At 41.4% G+C, this 20,936-nt stretch overlaps 2 protein-coding genes across 3 annotated transcripts; both read right to left on the bottom strand.

Annotated features, from left to right (window-relative positions):
• Window positions 1–581: 581 nt before the first annotated feature.
• Window positions 582–8,668, bottom strand: vps26a (VPS26, retromer complex component A). The gene is made up of 9 exons (XM_076725789.1): window positions 8,588–8,668; window positions 7,274–7,423; window positions 6,646–6,721; window positions 6,002–6,158; window positions 5,069–5,233; window positions 4,855–4,961; window positions 4,501–4,602; window positions 4,223–4,332; window positions 582–3,368 (listed from the first exon to the last, which is right to left on the bottom strand). Exons 1-9 carry the CDS (start codon window positions 8,588–8,590, stop codon window positions 3,252–3,254), a joined length of 987 nt encoding a protein of 328 aa, XP_076581904.1. The 5' UTR covers window positions 8,591–8,668; the 3' UTR covers window positions 582–3,251.
• A 566-nt stretch (window positions 8,669–9,234) lies between these two features.
• On the bottom strand, window positions 9,235–16,693 carry srgn (serglycin). 2 transcript variants are annotated; one of them, XM_076725770.1, is made up of 4 exons: window positions 16,546–16,693; window positions 14,409–14,550; window positions 10,276–10,490; window positions 9,235–10,137 (listed from the first exon to the last, which is right to left on the bottom strand). In XM_076725770.1, exons 1-4 carry the CDS (start codon window positions 16,598–16,600, stop codon window positions 10,031–10,033), a joined length of 519 nt encoding a protein of 172 aa, XP_076581885.1. In that variant the 5' UTR covers window positions 16,601–16,693; the 3' UTR covers window positions 9,235–10,030. The 2 variants fall into 2 exon arrangements, with proteins under 2 accessions (XP_076581885.1, XP_076581871.1); XM_076725756.1 differs by having other exon boundaries at window positions 10,243–10,490; window positions 16,546–16,692.
• Window positions 16,694–20,936: the final 4,243 nt, after the last annotated feature.

The raw sequence follows: 20,936 nt of genomic DNA, 5'->3' as shown, positions 1-20,936 counted from the left end.
GAAGGTATTCAGTGCCACGCATTCAGTTGAACTAACTCAGAAGAGACCATCTGTGTCTGTGTGTCCACAAATGTACAGAGTGGAGACGAGTGCAGTTAGATTTGCTGTTCAGTTCTATCTTACAGATAATGTGATGGTCTTCATGCAGCTCTGAAGCTTTCTCCACCCTTCCAGATTTATGATTCTGGTGGACAAACGTAAAATCCTTTACCAGAATCGACGAATGCATCAGGATGGACACCATGAACGTTATTAAGAATCAAGAGGCTTTTTCACCCGGGAAAAAAGAAGGGAAGAAGAACTGGGCTCGCTTATTAAAGCTCGGCTAGTTACAATATCATGTGCAATGGTTCCATTGACTGTATTTGCAGAAATGCCTACAATAGTTGTAATAAGGGAGTCAAACATTTAAAGTTTCTCTGAAACCTATCACACTTTGCACACATGGTCGTCCTGAAGAAGCTGAAAACGGAGTGGATAACTAATGCCTGATGAGATGTACCTGTTAATAGAGAACAGATTAACTTTTTTGACTATATGTTGTATAATTATCTTAAAGAAAACGCTGTTTAAATTATATTCAGTATAAATTTTCTTTATTCACGATTCATTTTAGCTATGTATTTGGGTTTGGTGTATATACACATATTATCATACACACACACATCAATGGCATGATTAGACACTGTGTAAAGATTAACATGCAGTAGATAAGACGGGCAGAGAGTTTTGGCATTTAAGTGTCTCTTCATTACCACTGAAGGTATTTAAAGTACACCAAAGAAACCCCACCTGTACAGTGTTCAGAAAGACAGAAAATATGTCTGAAAGGCAGAGAGAAAGAAACTGTTACTTGCAAATAAATTACACAGTTCCTAAATAAAAGGAAACCAGACTGTAAAGTCCAAACTAGCGTGAAGGAAGAAATACTGTACATCTGGACTGCAGATGTGAGTGTTCACAAGTTTATGAAATGAAACGTGTAACAGCATGACTTCCACACGAAAGAGACATAAAGCAACAAAATATTGTACTCAGTTAAGTCCAATTAAAACAAGTAGTGATATATAAATGACAGTATCATTTCCATTACAGACACAGGAGAGCTGAGGCGAAGCTGTCCTTGAGTGATGTTTAGTTTCAGGTTCTACACCCCTTTCACACAAAGTTAAGCATCAGAGGGGAAAGTGCAAAACTGGCCACAGATCAGAGCTTAAGGGCAAATTCAAAAACTGTGTGTGTGTGAGTGTGTGTGTGTCTTTAAAGCAGGACCTGAACTGCCGGTCTGAGCGTCACAGTGGAACATTGTTGGATCTTTCAGTGTATGGATACTGCATCCTTTCCAGTGCTTACAGTAGCAGACACGAGCCAGTCATTAACAGCAGTATTGTACTGATACCAGACAGACAGAATCAAAAAACCCAAAGAAAGGAAAGTGAAACCGATGAGAACGCTCAATCTACAGTCTGATGATCGTGGCTAGCATCATTTCATTTTTCTAATGAATCATTTAAATTATAAACAGAAGCTGCTGCTCACATATTTTCAGCTTTCAGCTTCTATATCTGACATCAGCTGGAGTGAGTCAGCCCACACAAGCCCTGACACGTGAACTTAAAGGTTCAGTTTACCCAAATTACAAATGAACAGGTTTTATATTTACCTATACAGATTCAATGTGTTCTACGAGATCTCTCTCTCTGATGCTTCTGTCTCCACCCCAGTGAAATGAAGGTCGATGGAATCCTGCTTGTGGTGCTCAAAGGCTGAAATTTAACTCCCTGTTCATCTCCATAATCCACACATCCAGCTTGGAATCTTTTTTTTTTTTTTTTTTGGAAATGTGGGTAAACCAACTCTTATAAGACAAACAAGGAGGTTTCTTTTTCTTAAAGATTAGTCATAGAGAAACATCACTTTAAAGATCAGAAAAAAGATGCTGTGAAGAGAGACGTCTTGACTTTAGAAGATGACGAGGGGAATCTTTGGATAAATCTGGACCTCATCAGTGAAAACTGCATCAAGAGAGCTGCAGAATCTTCAACAAGCAGATAGTTTCAGTGTACGACGCTTCCAGACCTGCAACCTATTAACTGATTAGCAACTATTTTGATGATCGATTAATTGTTTCAATCATTTTAAAAAAGTTCTAGCCTCTCCAGTGTGAGCATTTGCTGCCTTTCTATCCATTGTGTGGTAGTAAACTGAATATTCTGGGGCTTTGGACTACTGGTCACAATAACATATATGTGGATGGACACATTTCAATTTTTTCTGTTATTTTATAGATTAAACAATTGAGGATCTGCAGATTAATCCATGATGAAAATAATTATTAACTGCAACTCTAAATGATTTTAGAAACAAATGGCATTGAAATGTCCATCTTGACTTAAAAAAACGTTCCTGTATGACATGAGATGTGGACTGGAACTGGAAACCAGTAACATCTTTACAGCACAGCCACATTAGAAGATGAAATGTGTTGCACCAAACTGCTCCTGAGCAAGCAGACAGTTCATGGAGAGAGCAGTCTGTGGACTCGGGCGTCATACATGCTCGCTGGATGAATGAGAGCACAGTGGCATTGTGACAGCTCAAATCAGGCATTTTGAATAAACACAAAGAGCGTCTGTTGACTCATAGCTTAGCCTCTCGAGCTCTTGGTTCAAGCTGATCCCCGCATGTCTTTCAATCGCTGGCTGGACTCTAGAGAGTGTCATTTTGGAGTGCGTGTGGGAGGGAGGATGCCAGAGAGAGTCCAGGAAGACCATTGTCCAAATATGCAAACAAAAGAAGCTCCTGTAGCAGAGGTAAGGGATAGATGGTGAGGTGGTCGTCTGCAGCCAACTCCTCTTTCTCCGTCTTGGCTCCTGTTTTGCATCCAGCAAACTGAGACTGTATGGCTTGTATGGTGTGTATTTTCAGTCTCACTCTTCCTTACTTGGGTCGGTTTGATTTGCCTTAACCTTTAGCATTCTGCCTACTTTGATTGTTTGCTTTTGCGTCTGTATGCGAGCGTGTTTTCAGTCCTGGGGGAGAGAGTGATGGTGTTCGCACAGCTCACATCTGAAGCTGTGGAATGGTGAGCTGGGGGGGGGGGGGGGGGGTCTGAAGGGATGTTATGTGTGTTCATGTATACGGACATTTCTCAGTCCAGGGAGACAGTGGGGCAGCGCTCACACCTCTGGCTGTTCAGCAGTGAAGAGTTGGGGTGTGTCTGTGTGTGTTTTCAGTTCATTGCAGCCGCCTCACATCTCTGGCTGCTCCGCGCTAACTGGCTGGGTTCTCGGCTCAGGCGACTCGTAGCGCTGGTGGAAGTTTCTTTTCCTCAGCTTCTCTGGAGCTTTTCTCCACAAAACAATCTCCTAAACGCAAAGGAAACATGAACATACATGAAAACTTGCACCATGCTTCAATCCCAATCAAAAATATAACGGGAGACAAATAGATACATACAAAAGTAGATAAACAATTTGGAAGAAAAACAACTAAAAAGCATGTCCTGTATACGTGTGCTTGAACAGTCTTAAGTATTTGGTGTAGTTTAACAGTCGTCTAGCTGAGTCCATCCCTTCACTCAGAGGAAGACATTCTGGGTCCCTCGCTCATTGCTGGCCAGCCCCAAGCCACAGTGTGTCACTTGGTCATTGGTTTCCTTCTTTCAATCAAAATTTGGTTCATTTAAACAAAATATTTATGGAGAAAAGGATCATCCTCATAACATTAGTCCTGTGATGTACAAAGGTTATGCTGTGTAAAACATAAATAAAACAGGATGTAATCATTTGCTAAATCTTCATATTTCTCACATTCAACAATGATGCTAACTGTTTAGCAATAGCAAAAAACCTGTTTGCTTGACCTGCAGAACCTGTATCAGTAAGTGTGTCAGGGCTCAGCTCCGTGCAGACCCTGTTGCAGTAACCCAAACAGCACCTGCATCGGAGGAACCTTGATAGATGCTAAACAGCAGTACCTTAGCTGGTGGCTAACTTTACTTAACATTTTCTGTATTCACAGTAAACCAGTTGCTGATGGGCTAAATTTGTTTGAATAAACAAGGTTAATCTGAATAACTGATAAGTTGCAGCATTACACACAATCAGACACAGCTGGGATAGCACTCATACTCCATGTGTGTCTCTGTGTGCTGCAGAAACAGTGACAGAAATCAGCTCGCCGATGTAGAATACTTCTGATGTATATGTAAGTGTGTTACCTGCTGTTTAAAGTATCTTCTGTCCTCCTCATCCACCAGCACCAGATTAAGGAAGTAGCGTACAGAAAACTTCTTGTTGACATCTCTCATGGTGGGTGTCAAGTCATATCCTGTCAGGAAACAGGACATGTGATGTGCTGTCACTCAAACTTTACGTAAAAATATTCCTACTTTATTTCTATAATAAAAAGGGACATTAACAGGGGACCTGACACATTACAGAGTCTACTTTCTACGACATACTTAAACTGTAACGGCCAGAGAAGAATAGGACTCACCTGCCAGGAACAGTCTGATGGGGATTGATTCTCCCTTAACTGGAGCTCCATCCATGATCTCATATTTTGCAACCGTCTCTGTCTCTGTGGTGGTACTGGGACCTGAGAAAGGAGGACAACGATCACGTTCAGTGAGCAGGACAGACTACAGTAAAGTGGAGCAGAGCTGATGGAAATTTCTATGCTCCTACTGGGACCTGCATACAGCATTTTAAAGCCACAGGAAGCTACACAGCTAGCACACTGTCATGCTGCTTAAGATAACACTTTATTAATGCCTCATAGGGGAAATTTTGGTGTTACCACCTGATCTATGTTCATTTCATCTGAGACATGGCTGCCCTGGATTCTTACCTATGCCCGTCATCTCCTTCTTGATGAGCTGCAGCTCCATGTGTTGGATCTTGATCCTGACCAGCAGGAAGTAGATCTTCCCAACAATCACGTCCTTCAGGTGATATCTAACCAAGAGACACGTGGAGAGAAGCTGCTCAGACTGCTCTTATTTGGGTTTGCTGAGGAAGCAATAAAGACTTGAACAGAAACGACTGAGTGATATTGATCTTACTTGGATTTGTTGTATTCAAACTCAATGTGCAAACAGTCTTCAATGCCGACCTCCATCTTGATCGAGTTGTTGACGTCTGGATAGGTGGCTAACTGGTGGACAATCAGCTCGTATTCCTTCACTAAATCAGACAGACGACGAACTATTGTCACCCTGAGGAAATACCTGCAAGACACAGACGAGCAAAGCTTCAAGAGTGAGACAGAAAACGCTGCAGATCCAAAGACAAGTCCCTGCTGTAACAATCTGTGACGACCATCTTTCCTTTCTCCTTCACATGCACACACACACTGAACTACAACAACCCAGAATGTGTCTTTTGAGCATATTCTGACGAGTCAGCGCAATTGTCATATGCTGTTCTTTCAAATCAGAATTGGGCCGTTTCTAAGATGTATTTTTAATAACACGGGGATGCAACTAAGTAATGCTTCAATTATCCATTAACAGACTAAATTTTGATTAACTGATTGATCATAAAAGATTTAAAATGAACCAAAAGTTTTCAATGTCACATCTTAAAATTGGCCGTGCTGTTTGACAACACATCTGTGAACCTGTGGGGAATCCAGAGAGAAGCTCCCTGTAGACTGTCTGCTGCCATAAGACTGAACCTGGATACTTCAACCCAGGTTCAAAAAAAGTTGGGACGTTGTGTAAAACAAATAACACAGAATGTGATCATCAGCTTATTGTTTCTGAGAGATACTTGTAAACAGTACAAAGACAATATATTTAATGCCTGACCTCATCAGCTTCATTGATTTCTGTACATATCTGCTTATTCTCTCTTATTCTCACACAGCATCCCAACTCTTTTTGGAAGCGGGTCTTAGATGTTGAAGCTCACTGACCATTAAAAACTTCAAAGAGGACTAAAACACATGGGGGCCCTGTGACAGAACTTGCAGTCAAAGTGTATAATAAATATACCTTAGCCTGACATTGGCTCCAGTATAGGACTCATAGGGCTTCTCCACCTGCATGAACTCAAAGTCGTAGCTCCTGTTCTGGGTGAGTTCTCCAGGCAGAGCCAACTCTTTCACCAAGTCCACAAACTCATGGGTGTTACTCTTATCAGAGAACAGCTCTGAAACACAGCAGAGTGGATTTAGAGTGGTTGGTGTGTGACTCAACACAGTTTTACACACACTACAAAATGTTTTATATATTATTTGATCTCAGACGTCCATGCTCTTCTAACACATTGCTCTCGTTCGCCTCCTGCTGCTGCAAATACAGTTGGAGGAGGGTTTAGCTCCACTATGGCAGGCTGCACATGACGACCACATGCTCCGTTAAACCTTTTAGCCACATGAGAAAGCCAACGGCCGACTGTTGACAAGTAGTTTTACGGCCCACTGCACTCAATAAACATCTCAAAGATTTCATGGAGCTGTTTCATAAGGTTAGAAGTATTAAACAGAATATATCCATCAGCAGCATCCTACGAACACCACAGCAACAGAAGAGTTCCTCATAATCATAAATCACAGTTAACTCTCCATACGCTTTACACCTCTTGACAAATAAAGTGATAACAGAAAGATAAATGCAACCACTTCAATCATGCTCACCTATCTGTCCGACAAACTCGATGCGGATGCCCTGATGCTCCAGCCGCTTTCCCCCCTGCTTCACATTTAGATTCACCTTGAGAGGAACAGGTGATGAGATCAAGCAACATAACAACCAAAGAGCAAGCTGTCACAGTGACAGCTTGACAATATCACCAATTTACAAATGTGTTTGGCTTTGACGGGGGAAAATTTGAGTGTCCCATCGCTGACAGGAGCGATCCCTTGTTAATACATATCTGCTGGTTCAAACGGGTTAAGGTGTTCCTGTTTGATGACAGAAGGCCAATCAGACAAACATCACAGGTGGATGTAAAATGGGACAGACTCAGATATTATTTAATACAGCAGATACATCAGCTGATACATTTCTGGATCCTAAACTTAGATGCTTCACTTTCTCCTGAAGTCAGAGCACATCTTGCACACACATCAAAAGAGCCTTAATTTCCCACTGGGCTCACTTAAAGAGAGCATCCCAAAATACACCGGCGTTATGGCCGAGAAGCGCGTTATCTGCTGACTTAGTGCTGTTACCCAATAAATGAAATGACAGCAAATTTAAATCACTCTTCGTGTGTGAACCCACGTACCGAGCAGCTCACTTTATAATGAATGTGAAGTTTACCTTGCCAGACACAGACTCTCCATCGTAGAACAGGTAGTGTTTCTCCACCTTCCCGTCTTCCGTCTTCAACTCGGCTGTCTTTCTGTTCTCCGCATCGTTCAGCAGTACGTCTATCTCACATACCGGCCCAAACAAACCTCCTAGGAAACTCTGAAAACACAAAGCACGCAATAGAAAACAGCGTATTACACAAAGTAACAGACTGTTTAAGATCTGTCGAGGTCAGCCTGTTCAAAGCTGACTAGTTGATGGGTTGCCTCATTAGTAAACTCATTTAGGTCTTATTCACAGAAAATCAGGATGTGCTGTGAAGAGAAGAAAAAACATCTCGCTATACTATTCATGAAGAACACTTTAAAACTCCAACAGATTGAGCCACATGTATTAGTTTGCTACCACACATCTTGATGGACTGTGACCACAGATTGAGCTGTCTGCAATTAGTTAACGTCTATGGCTGAGTGTAAGTGCATGCAAATGAGTGAGACTGACGGCTCTGGACAGTCAGTCTGCAGCATCCAGGTGACTCCCCACAGCTCCTGCCTGACTTAACGTCACACTAACTCAATTACTCCTCACCAGCTGCACAGACGCATTATTCTCCTCTGAGCTGGCACAAACTCACAAACACATGCTTCAGCACGCAGGATCCGGAGGGATCACCCCCATCATCAATATGTCAGGAGAGACCAATCACTGTCACTGGATGCGTTGATTAAGTGTATCCCGTAATAGGTTGCATATGTATTACAGGAGAGTCCAAACACAACCTCATGTGCTACACAGGAGCAAATAACGTGATAAACACAGCACGAGCGCATCAGTCTGTGCAATTTCGTCCTGAACTACTTCAATAATCAAGCGATAGACGCGTTTCCATCAACACCTTCTTAAGACACAAAAATATTTGCGGAATTTCAGGAGTTGTACTTCAACATGCATGTGACATGGAGTCCAACCAAACCAGCCACGTTAGCTAACATTAACAATTCTCTTAGCCACTTTGCAGCTCCAGTTCGAGGGAAAACACACAAGCTAAAATCACTTCTTTTATTAATCCCACTTCTTGTTCCTGTCTCCATTAGGGAAAGCTGCTGGGCCGTTGGCTAACTTTAGCTAAAACATCACTGAAAGAGCAGAGACGGCCTCGTACTAAAGCTAACTCGACCAGCCCAGCTAGCTTTCCTGTCGGGTGAAGTTAAACAGCGGCTGTCAGTGAAGCTCGGGGTCCGTGTAAATGCTGGGTTTTTCTGAATAACTGCCTCGGTTCATTTCAGCGTCGCCCCAGCAGCTGATGTTTGTTTTCACACTCACCATCTCGGCCGTCTAGACAGTTGAAGCTAACAGCTAGCCTCGCTCCGTGTAGCCTGTCTGCCTGAACCAGGAGGTAGTATCAAGGCTCACCGTCATGTGACCCGGGTCAGGTGTGTGTGGGCGTTGAGGGGGCGGGGCCTGAAATGGGACACAAGGGGGCGTTTTCCCTGAAGACTCCTGACACACTACTCACGTCATAATAATAAGAGAAGACGTCAGGTTAATTTGTAATTAAATTTGTAATTTGATCCAAGATTCCCTTAGGAACGAGACAACAAATTTACTGATTATTTTGCTTATGTCATTATGTATTAGCGTAATATCCACTTTAATTAAAGCCCGCTCAATGCTAATACCAATATCTGAGAAGCCTTTTAAAAAAAGAAGGAATTCCTTTAATTTGGTCATTAACTTGTGAGCAGCATGTGTTTTGAGTGGGATACTTCACATTTAGAAGAAGATCATCAGTTCTATGGCTATAAAGCATCCAAAGACCATCTATCATATCGTCAGCAAGTATAAAACTGAAGTCTGGAGCAGGAGAGGATCAATTCATTCAAACCTTGTTCATTCAAACCTGAGATTCACATACTACCCAAGTGACTGGGGAGACATATTAACTGTTGACATAACAAATACCAGAATACTGTTGTTATAAATCCTTTATTGATAGAAATATTTCAAATGCAAATCAGACAATGCAGAGGATGCTGAATGCATGCGCATGTAACATATTTTGAATATATTCCAGCTCACAGTGGTTAAGATTGCATGAATCCATCCCTGAGGGATTTGGGTTTGCAAGAGTCTCTTGATAAATGTTGCAGACCTAAAGTTCCCCAAATAGCTTCCACAACCCCCCTGGGTAAGTGTAAAGTGTCACAAAATTTGAGACAAAGGGGTCAAAGAATATAAATAAGTCTTGGTTTTTGCATGTCTTAAAAGAGCACAGGCCTCGTGGCTCCAAAAAAAAAAAAAAGAAAAAGAAAGAAAGAAAGAAAGAAAACAAGATGTTTGGAACCACAGCTGCACAGAGTGAACAATGCACGGACAAAGGAGTAACCTTATTGCACTGGTATTACAATTATTTGAAAGCATATCTCTGATTTCATATTAAAAAAGAATATTCCAACGTACACATCCTTTCCACAAGGAAGCACTGATACAAGATACTGCCAACTAAATTAAAGTGTGTATACGTCTCATTTAAGCAGATCATTCCTTTACTTTTGTTCATTTGCCCCTGAAGAGAACAATTCTCATCAATAACACTGCAAATACAAATTGATATATTTGGCTTATATTTGATCGATCTCTGAGCAGTGAAGTTTTCCACCACCAGGTGGCGACGTAATATTTGTTTTGTTTGAATCGACAGGGTGGAAATAAAATAGATGCTTAGCCTTGTGTATGTGTGTGTCTGTTAATGGGTGGCTGTGCAGCCTACAGCTGCAGAAGGTGGTCCTCTCTCAGCTCATGCTCTGCTGGTTTCGCCTCACCAACCAGAGACCTGCTGGGAAACAGCCGCCTCATGTCCATCCTGTCCCCACCTGCAAGTAGAAAAACAAGGACAGATCAGATGACATGTAACAGAGAAAAAGAGGACCTAGAAAACTACCGAATCCATCCAAATCACATTTCCCCCCCAAATTTACCGAGCTTCGTGTCTTTCTCTGTCCAGGATTCACCAGAGCCCGTCTCACTTTCAGCTGTCTCAAAGGCCCGGTCTGCCATTGGCATAAAGTCATCTGCAGAGCCTTCATAACCTCCAGAACCCTCCTCAGGCATGAAATACATAGGTGACTCCCCCTCTTCACTCAACATTGGTGTTTCCTCCTCCACCACTTCTTTCTCCTCGCCCTCCTCCCTCAGTGGACTCTCACCCTCGACAGGCTCTGCCTCTCTGGAAACAGAATGAGAGTCAGTCATTAACGAATGCTGGTGCAGTTTGGCAGCTTGTTGCTGTCTGACAACGCTGTCCAGCTCCATCACTTCAGTAAATAATACTTACCTTCATGTTACCTCATCATTGATGACATTTTCAGTGCAACAACAAACTTCACGAACTAAACACGAGACACTCCATCAGCCACCACCACACATGTTTTTGACATTTAAAAATACTTTAAATAACAGTTTGTTAGTTCAATATACTACTTACAAACTCAAAGCACATTTACTCCTCCACCCTCATTTTATATCCAGAATTTGAGTATGCACATATTTTTCACTTCACAGGTTTAACTTCTATGTGCAATATTTCCTCCTCTTCAGTGTGCAGCCTACTCTCTGTGTGCTGGAGGTTGCAAGTTTCCACATCACACTTGTGTAAGTTCCTTGTATGCACTCATCTTAAATGAACATGTCAGGTGAGCACAGAGAAACTTTCTCCCTGCAGAGAATCAATTTCTTTTTACTTTACAGGCCAAAAATGAATGGAGAAAATAACCCGTATGTTACAGGTAGGATAATTAAAATCATCCTTAGCTGCAGCCACACTGCACGTATATCATGCTGCATACTGACAGTAACAACAATCAAAAGCCATTTTTGAATGAAGGGAGGCTTTAAGGGTCCGGTGATGAGCGCTGCTTTGTCATATTGACATTTTCAAGCTTTTGATTTTTACTTTCAAACAGTTATTAGGAAACAGGTACTAATAAACACCAGGTGTGCATCAGGTAGGAAGATGATGTCACAGGCTTGAAGGCCGACAGGTGTTTTCACTTATTTTGCCTGATTCGACTTTTTGCTGCATTCCAGCAACCATGCTGCCGTAGTATCTGGCATGCCTGAAAAAGATCTAGTATGTCCCAGTACATGGTATGTCAAATGCAGTGTGCCAAACATACCAGGATGTTCTGCTGCATCCGGTCGCATTTTGCAGAATGAAAGCCAGCATGTTTTTCTGGCAATTGTGACCCACAGTGCTCTACGCCGCAGATGACTTGTCATATCGACTGAACCACCCACAGCAGTGTTTCTATGAAGTTTGGGCTGCAATACGAATCACATACTCTCTCTTTCTTACTTCAAATTTTGTGTTATGGACTGTGACGGATATATGAGCAAGAGGGTCGAAGCTCAAGGCGCAAAGCTATGATGAAGTAGTACATCACAATTGTTTGCACACTGCATGCAACAGTACGTACTTTGCGAGGGAAGATGCATTTCGGACTAAAAGTAAAAAAGAGAAAGCATGTGACTTGTCTGAGGACTGTGTGGGCATGTGCAGACTGTGCTTTAAGACATCTGTCTGACCCCCCTGTTAGTTTTGAGTTACATCTTGATCATTTTTAGTGGTTCATGAAGATTGGCTACTTCATGTAACTCAGCCATCAAACAAGCAGGAGGCTAATTAGCCAGAACAAGTGAAAACACATTTGCCTTTAAACAGTTTGTAGGACAAAACGACAAAACGTCAAAACATATCAACACCAAAGGCTCTCAACCTCATAACCTGCTACTGCTGATGGTTTCACAATAAAATCCCTTTTTGGAGTAACTCTACTTTTATACCCTCTAAATGTTGGAATTCCTGGTTTTTATGAAAATCAAGAGCTATAAGCAGTATTAAATGAACCTGACCTGAACTGACTGAGTCATTAATCATATTCTGCGTTCAAGGGTTGTTGAAATAAATCAGTAACGGTCTAGTGAGTGGGTTAATGTATCCTTTTTGCATACTGTTACTCAAACACAGGTAACAGACTAGTGTGGCACATACTCAAATAAAAAACAATAGACCAGAAGCAGCAGCCCACCAAGCGTCACAACCCACTTCCTCTCAACACTTCCCTCTGGCTTCCTGTTCACGGCAAGCTGCAAAAGAGATGGCTGCTGCTGAGGCCCTGGTGTTTCAAAGCAAGCTGAAATGGTGTAGGAGGCCACAACTAACAACAGACCTTTCACGAGAATAAGCTTCATTTCGAAAGCTATCCACTTTCATTCACTCTGTCTCCACCAGTCTTTTCCTCTTGACCTCTGTCGTCTACACTCCTCACCTCTGTTTTGCTCTAAGCTGGACTTTTATCTGGTTTTATTGATCAGACCAGGTAAAATCATGTGATGCTTGTGCCTCAGTGGAGTAACATACATTATACCATATATATAAAGCTACAGCTGATCAAACCCATTGAAAAGACACTGTGTGATTACAATAAGATTGTAGATGGACTGCAGCTGGATAAAATGTGATTTGTGGTGTTCATTTTTGAAAAGTTCCCTTTTTCAAAAGAAAAAGATTTTAACTGATAGGATCAATATCACTTAAGAGGAACTCTAGAAGGGGAAACTGATGGCTAGGACCAAGACACACACACACACACACACACACACACACACACACACACACACACACACACACACACACACACAATTCATTAATGGCTCATTAATTTGAGAGATCCAACTAAATGGAACCATCTGGACAGAATGTGTAAGGAAGGATGGCTTGAATTCCTTCTAAGATGAAACTATTGAAAATAAAATTCATTCACAGCTCTTCCTTCTGCAAGTGGAATTTTTTAAACTGAGAAGAAAATGATGATACACTTTCATTTTAAATGAAGCCCTCACACTAAATGTGGTTCACTAGCTTTTACGTTCAAGAACCCTCCGTTTGGGATTCATAATCTGCAGGTAATTCACTAACTTACTTCTTTTCAGCGGCACAACGGGGTTTAGCCTATCCTTATATGCATTACACTAACTGGGCAGATAACTCACCCAACAAGTGGATCAGAGACAGGCAAACACTAATCTAAAATATTATGGCTTTTTGTGAAGACATGATGACATAGCACAGTATGGCCCTGGTTATATAACCATAGCTGCTGTCAATACATGCACTGCTTGGCAAACACGACATCTAAGAGATTAATATTCTGAAACCGAACTGCGCCCATGCTGTACATGCACAGTGTCAAGTCATGCAATTAGTGGATTTGCACCCACATGATTATTATGATGAGTGCATGGGATCTATCTTACTAGACTGCGTTTGCAGCACACAGAGTTCAAGCATGCTGACTGAAAACACTCCAACTGAAGCTGTCTCACACACGCACATGCAAAATTAAGATAACATGTATACTGTATGAGTTAAGATCTTGAAATCTATCAAAAGAAAGTTTTCATTATACGGTTGCTTTTAACAGCTCATTAGATACCAACAAGTTTCTACGTACTTTTAGTGTTAGCATATGCCATCTCTACTTCCCCCATCTTTCCTACTGTACTGTCTTCTTAAGATGTGCATACCATACAAAAATCTACTTTAAAATAATCTGGACAAAGTTGAGATAAGATTATCTTGAAACAAAAGCTGCCGTCGATCAACATCTGCATGAACTCTTTACGTCTTCCTTATTCCAGCTGTGGCCTTCCTGCCCTCTCTCTGACAGTCCCTCTGTCTTTCTTTGTCCCTCCACGTTGTCTCCTATTTTGGCTTTTCTTGGCCACCTACCTCACACTTATGTGCGCACGCACACACACACACACACACACACACACACACACACACACACACACACACACACACACACACACACACACACAAACAGCCAGAGTTTGTGTTGCTGGAGTTGTGCTAACCAAGGTATCAGATCCAATGCAGCATCAGCATTTCTATATTTAAAGTCTGCATTTATCTGACAACAGTATTATCACAGAGATGGTTGTTTTGACAGTGATCTCACTCTTGCCGAGACACTCTCACAGTACTCTGAGCACAACTCACACAGCAAATAAACCATCAGACCCCAAGCCTGTACACCCTCTTACAGATACACACAAACATACAGAACACATGAATACTTACAGATACTGTGCAGCTGAAGCAGGCAGTTTGGCTGGTAGGTCTGGACTCCATGCCATTGGTGGACTTTGTTGAGTCACACAGTTGGCCTGGTCGCCCTCAGGGTTACATCTCACAAACTTATACACAGCAGTTATCGGTGCTCCTGCAGATAGAAAGAAGGTCATTGATGTTTCTTACTCTTCTTTTTCTTTCTTTCTTTTTTTGTTTTTGGTCTTTCATGCAGCATTTTATGCAACAATTCACCTTAGCCAAGAGCGGTCTTGGGCAACATCTGACTGCTCATCTGGATCAGTTCAAAGTGACAATTAGGATTTACTAGTTCCTTATCCGGAGTCTTTCAGGAGATTACAACATTTTTCTGCAACAGGTTTATGTAATGGGCTTCTGGGCTGTTTATTGTCTCCGGTAATGTGTTAGTAGTATGTGTTAACAGGAAGTAATGGCATCCCAGCTTTTTCTCAACACATCATAGCAAGTTCATCGTGCAGCTTATCTGATGCTAAAAGCATCAACAGTTATTTTACACCACTTCAGGAGTAAAGAAACTAGCTGAGGGCTATCAAAGTTAATCATCTGATCGAGGGTTCTTGACAGTTCGATGATTGATGTCCCCTCCCCCTCCTTGCCTCTTCTGGCACTTGCCAAGCCGTCATTGTAAATAAGAAATTGTTCTTAATGCCTTGCCAGGTAAAAAAAAAGGTTACTTGAAAATAAAAACAAGATGTTTTGATTCTGCTATGGATTAATGAATGCTGCGCTCAACAACATCTGAACAAGTGCTCTGCCAAAATCCCCTTTTTCCTGTTTTGTCCACACTGTTCGGTTCTTGGCATTGTCTGAATATTTAATGGCTTTTGGAAAATCTTAATCACAAATGAAACTTTTTTTTAACATAAAAACCCAAAACAAAGTGTTGTTCTTCTGAGAGCCCAGTGTGACATTTCTGCATCACACTGATACTATTGCCGAAGGCAATCTCCTCTTCCACCACCACCTCTACCACCATCATAAACGCTATTAATATGTGACAGTGTGTCAGTATCATTTAGTTGGAAATTGGGTGTTTTCTGAGAGGTGGCTCCCCGTATCAGATGGTTTGAATTTTGAGTGTCAGTAAGAAGGTCAGTAACAGTGTCACTATGATATAAATATATACAGTATCAGGCACCTGTTTAACTTTTGGTTGCATGTGACTCCTACATTTTTTTAAGGTGTCAATTCATCATTTCATTTCTAATCCTAATTCAACTAAATAATTTGGATTTATCTGCTGTTCTTATTTAGGCCCAGAATAACTGGCAAAGCACAATAATTACAAGATCCTTATTTTAAACAAGATTATAACTTTCTTCTTTTAAATGAAATTATAGAAAACACACATTTCTGGAGTAATACTTTGGATATTGATGGCTCATTAATACATTTATACAGAGGTTAAAACACGACTATTCGATTAAAAAAAAAAAACACTGAATACCAAATATAATTCAGCAAAAAGCACAAAATTGGATTTCCCTTCATCTATTTATTTTATCAGGTTTTCCCCTTGGAGTGTCCTTCCTCTATGTCATTAAACGACACTAGCCACCTTATGTCATGGTGAGAGTCCAGAAAGCCCCTAAGACGTTCACAGGGCTGAAGAAGCCACATCAAAACCCCCCTTGGAAAATGAAACGCCTTCACTCTTTCCGATTCGATATGAACTAGATCAGGCAGTGCTGAGCCCTGTTCTTCATCATAATGTGTCATGTAAAGGAACAGGGTGTTTCAGTTGTGTTATTTCAGGCTTTAAATGTAGGTTCAGGTGGGAAGATACACCATCAGCGCAGTGAGGGAAGAGAAAGCCTGACGATAACCAATGAGTCATACTTCATTTACTCAATATACTGACACAAAGAGTCAAATACCAGTGAAGCAGATCAGTTCCTAATTTTGTCAATCAAAGGACCCCTGATGGCACTCTGGCCCCACGTTGGGCCACTCACTACTCTGTTAGTGTGAGGACATGAACTTGAGCTGTCAGGATGTGGAACCGTTCCACTTGTTTCCACTACAGCCAGGCTGAAAAACACCAAGTCTGCTGCGACATCTGCCTCAACATCAACAAGCATTTCAGAATAAGAAACAGTGGACTCACCCTTCCCAGTGTGTAAGGTCAGGCAGGAGATGACGAAGAACAGAATCAGTTTCATCCTCAGCTTTGTCTTTCTTTACGAAAACACGGAGAAAACAGGCAGGCGCTCCTCTCCAGGCTGTTGCTGAAGAATAACGTGAGCTGCCTCAGACGGTCCAAGTCGTCCTGAGGAGAGCTCAGCCCTCTGAGTGCGTCATGGTTTCCTGAAGTCTTCTAGTGTAGAAAGTGACCTAACATCCTCAGTGGAAACTTTTGCATTAGCTGCCTCAAATATCAGATATCAGGTTTGCGTAACTGCGCACTCGGACTGAGGAAATGCCAGCAGATAGAAGCAAAGATTCAATCTTTGTTTCTGATAATAACGACCGAGAGGAAGCCACAATTTGTCTTAATTGACTGCGGGCTCGTTTTTTATTGCGATGAGAGGACGATAGAATCTCTGAGAGCTTCTGCTTCTTCGTGAATTCAGTTCCGTTCAAGTGGATTTGTTGGGTTTAGCTCTCGCCATTGCAAAAAGCACTTTTACGCTCACTTTGGTGTGATGTTTGCGCATCGCCCCTCCGCTTTATTTTGGCTGTGGTTTTATCCAGTTTAACTTTGCCTTTTTCTGCTGTCGCTCCACCAGACTAAACAAAAAGAAATGAGGCAGAGACTGAGACATGCAACCATTCAGCAGCAATAAGAGACCCACTCACAGCAACTACTACGGGTCACACAAGGAAAGGCAGCATGTGTGAGTGTGGCTGACCGGACCCCAGACCCCATCTCATCTCCTGAGATCCCCACAGCACTGAAGTGTCCCCTTCTTATAGTATGCTAAAATGTTTGTGTGTGCCAGTGTGTGTGTGTGTGTGTGTGTGTGTGTGTGTGTGTGTGTGTGTGTGTGTGTGTGTGTGCTGTATATATTTTTTGCATGCTTTTGAGCGTCTGCACCTGTTTTTCATTGTGTGTGTTTGTGTCTGTCCTTTGTCTCCGCATGTGCTGCAGGTTACTGATGTGTGCACGGTTGTGTTTACCATTAGTTGAATTCAGTACTTTTGCTCAACTTCTGTACTTAATTACAGTTTTGAGTTACTTTATTCTTGGTTAGTTTTCTGCCACTTTATATTTTGCAACATTACATTTCAGAGAGAAATGTTGTCCTATTTACTTCAGTACTGTCCATTTATTTGTTTGAATTATTAGTTACTTCACAAAAAAAGACATTAAAAATATATAATCATCTTATGAAATATGATGTATAGCGTAGATTAAACTACTCAAACTGTATAAAGTAGTTTAATGAAGTTCTCCATTGACATGTTACAATGCTGCTTCCACATGAAATGATCTACATCCCTATAATATAAAGATAATGATAAGTACTTTTGATACTTTAAATACATGTTGGTGCTAATATTCCTGTACTTTTACTCAGTAAAACATTCAAAGCAGGATTTACTCATAATGTAGCATTTTTATCCTGTGGTACCGCTGTTTTTAATTTACTCGTCTCATGTTTGTGTGCATCTGTTGTGCTTTTCTCTCTGAGATGTCAGCCTGTGCTGGTAAACACAAGTTGGGACATTTCAAGAGTCAACACCTGGTATGTCCCGGTGCCTCGGGCAGATTCAGTGTATTTATAAGATTAACTCCACTGATGATGACTCAAAGGTTGCTCAGGATACTCCTGGGCTGGAACCAGAAGAGGATGACAGAAAAAAAACGTCGTAACTCATGTTGAAAGCATGTGATGCAATGAGCATGTGATGTTAAGGAAGTGTAAATGATGGGTAAATGTCAGGATGGAATAAGAAGTATTCAGTGTATTGTTGCTGTTGTTTGTCACAGTTCCTCAGCAGGGAAGGATGCACGGATCAGGACACACAGAGATCAACCTGTGGGATGCAGCTCTCTAATATCAATTTCTTGCAGATTCGGAAAAAACATCCAACATTTGTAATGTATGTGGTTGGGAAGTGAGATTAGTATATTACAGGCTCAGACACTGAATCATTGTCCCTGGTGTGATTTTTCAAGTTTACTTTCTGTTCTTCTATCCAAAACAAGTGAGCAGCTGAAAACATCTGCAAAGTTTGTTTTATGAAAGATTTTTTTGATTTTCAAGTAAAACCATGTTATGCTAAATAGAAAACAATAGTCTCGGTGAGCTTGCAGTCTGTTTACTGTATTGTATAAACCATGTGCTGTGGCTCACAGTGCTGTGGCATGACGAGGAGAGTTAGGTTGTGTGATCACATGAAAATGAACAGACAACAAGGCAATTTCGAAGTGGCGAATGGGATCTTTAATATCACTCCAACCTCAGTTTTTCTTTAGGTTTCCCCCTCGGTGGTGTCATCATTAGAAAACAAATCCGCTCTCTCTGCATACATACATCAAGTATATTCTGTACCTGCTTCTGCAGAACCTTCATTGAAAATTTCACTTTTATATTGAATAAAATATTTAAACCCATTTTTGACACAATGTTATACTCATCTTCCTGTATTTATTAACAGCATACTGAAAAATGTTTCCTGAACTAGATGTCAGTGTCAAAGCTCTGTTGTGTCTGTGTGGTTTGTCTTCATAAGATGCACTCGTATCGGTGCACCTGCCGAAGGGTCTGCAGGGTTTAGTCCATGAACACTTTATGAGTGTTGGTTTCATCAGTTACAAGCGCTCCAAATTCGAATGATGGGAGGAACTAAGATGATAACAACTGCGGTTTCGTGTCACCTTTTGTGAGAATCAGCAGTTTAATCTCATATCGCACCATTTCACTGCAGCCCTCAGCGTTTATCAAACTGTGCAGTGATGCTGCACAACACAGCTTCATCATCTTTAATGAAGCTTAAATGTTTGGGTGTTTCTCCATCACCTCTTTTTTGCTGTCTTAATGATCTTTGGCACTTGATAGAGAGCTGCTTACACACACACACACACACACACACAGAGTACAGCTGTGGTTTATGATGTACGGACGGCTTTGGGTCTGATGCAGTGATCTGTTTGCATGTGCTCGTGTGTATGTATGTTACTGTATTTGTTTACTTCACATACAACAGAACACTGAACAATACTGCATTCTTCACCTTGCCTATCACATTTTCCTTCTTTCTTTCTTCTTCGTCTTCTTCTTCTGTGTGCCTGTGTGTGCTCATGCCTATGTCTTGTACATATCAGACAGGAAGAGAAAAAGAGAGAAAACAGTTTGTTTCAGCTGACACATTGGTATGATGCTGCAGGAAGTGGTAACATCAGTTGCTATCATTTTCCTTCAGGAAATGACACACTAGCCTGCCCAGCCTCGCCACACACAAACACACACAAACACACACACACACACACACACACACACACACATACTCTAAGTGACACATTTATGAGACACATATACAGGCATACAGCATGTCTCATGTCAGTGCTTCTCTCTTCTGCTCAACACTCATTACTAAAAAAACTAAGAACACTACAGTGCTCATAGAATCACTGACGCTGAGTCTGATATGTGTTTCTCTGCAGCAGCCAGTGAGCTACTGCATCTATAAAAAGTCACTTTTGTTAGTCAACTTGGTTTCCATCCCCACCCTGTCACAGTATGTGGGATTGAAGTCTATTGTCTGAGTAACCAGAGTTTATGGCCGTAGAGACAGCACTATTTTCACACTCTGAGAAACACATGAAAAAAGACAGACAGACAGACAGACACACACACACACACAGTCATATATGCAAACACAACAGGCTAATTTCACCAAACTGCACACAAGACTTGTTTGGACTGTTGCGAGGGGAAGCTGAGCAGTGACTGATGGCCATAATCAGCTAATTTAATCATTTTTTCTTTAAAAAAGCGTGGTAAATGTCAGACTAGATGTATTTGGGCAGCTGTACTGTACGTGGCTTGTGCAGTGTGTTCAAAAGGAATGTGAACCATGATGAGACATTTGACAATGCTTGCATTTTTTGTTCATAGTGTCGGGAAACTACGAAGTCATGTGACATACATCAGCATTTTCATTTACCGAAAGTCATTGTCATTATCAGAGCCCTTATTATAAGGTATGATAAAGTAATTTCACTGAGATCAAGATCTCTTACAAGAGAAGCTTACAGCAGAAGAAAGAAGTACAGAGATAAGACACGCAACAAACACAGCCAGTCACACACAAGCAGCATCAGAAACAATCCAATGAGACAACATGTTTTAAAGTGATTTTACTTTAAACTCACTTCATGCCCGTGCCTCACACACTCCTTTATAGCCTGTATCATGTGAATTCCAACCATGAACAGAAACTGCAGGTCACCTGATTTTTCAGCAGGCACATATGTAGTAATTCTTGCCATTTGAGGAGGACGACAACAACAACAACGACAACAACAAAAGATGTAAATTCTACAAAAAC

The sequence above is a fragment of the Chaetodon auriga genome, chromosome 1 (assembly GCF_051107435.1).
Source record: "Chaetodon auriga isolate fChaAug3 chromosome 1, fChaAug3.hap1, whole genome shotgun sequence".
Classification (NCBI taxonomy): domain Eukaryota; kingdom Metazoa; phylum Chordata; class Actinopteri; order Chaetodontiformes; family Chaetodontidae; genus Chaetodon; species Chaetodon auriga.
The sequence above is the reverse complement of the archived record's forward strand: the minus strand, read 5'-3'. Positions and strand labels throughout refer to the sequence as shown.

Excerpts from the sequence above, each read along its gene's own strand:
- vps26a (XM_076725789.1), bottom strand. Across the intron at positions 6,722-7,273 it reads GAGAGTCTGTGTCTGGCAAG|GTGAATCTAAATGTGAAGCA; the intron begins GTAAACTTCACA and ends GTTCCTCTCAAG. Across the intron at positions 4,603-4,854 it reads GAAGGAGATGACGGGCATAG|GTCCCAGTACCACCACAGAG; the intron begins GTAAGAATCCAG and ends CTCCTTTCTCAG.
- srgn (XM_076725756.1), bottom strand. The coding sequence starts at position 16,600 with ATGAAACTGATTCTGTTCTTCGTCATCTCCTGCCTGACCTTACACACT. Across the intron at positions 14,551-16,545 it reads GACCTTACACACTGGGAAGG|GAGCACCGATAACTGCTGTG; the intron begins GTGAGTCCACTG and ends TTCTATCTGCAG. Across the intron at positions 10,138-10,242 it reads AGAGAAAGACACGAAGCTCG|GTGGGGACAGGATGGACATG; the intron begins GTAAATTTGGGG and ends TTCTACTTGCAG.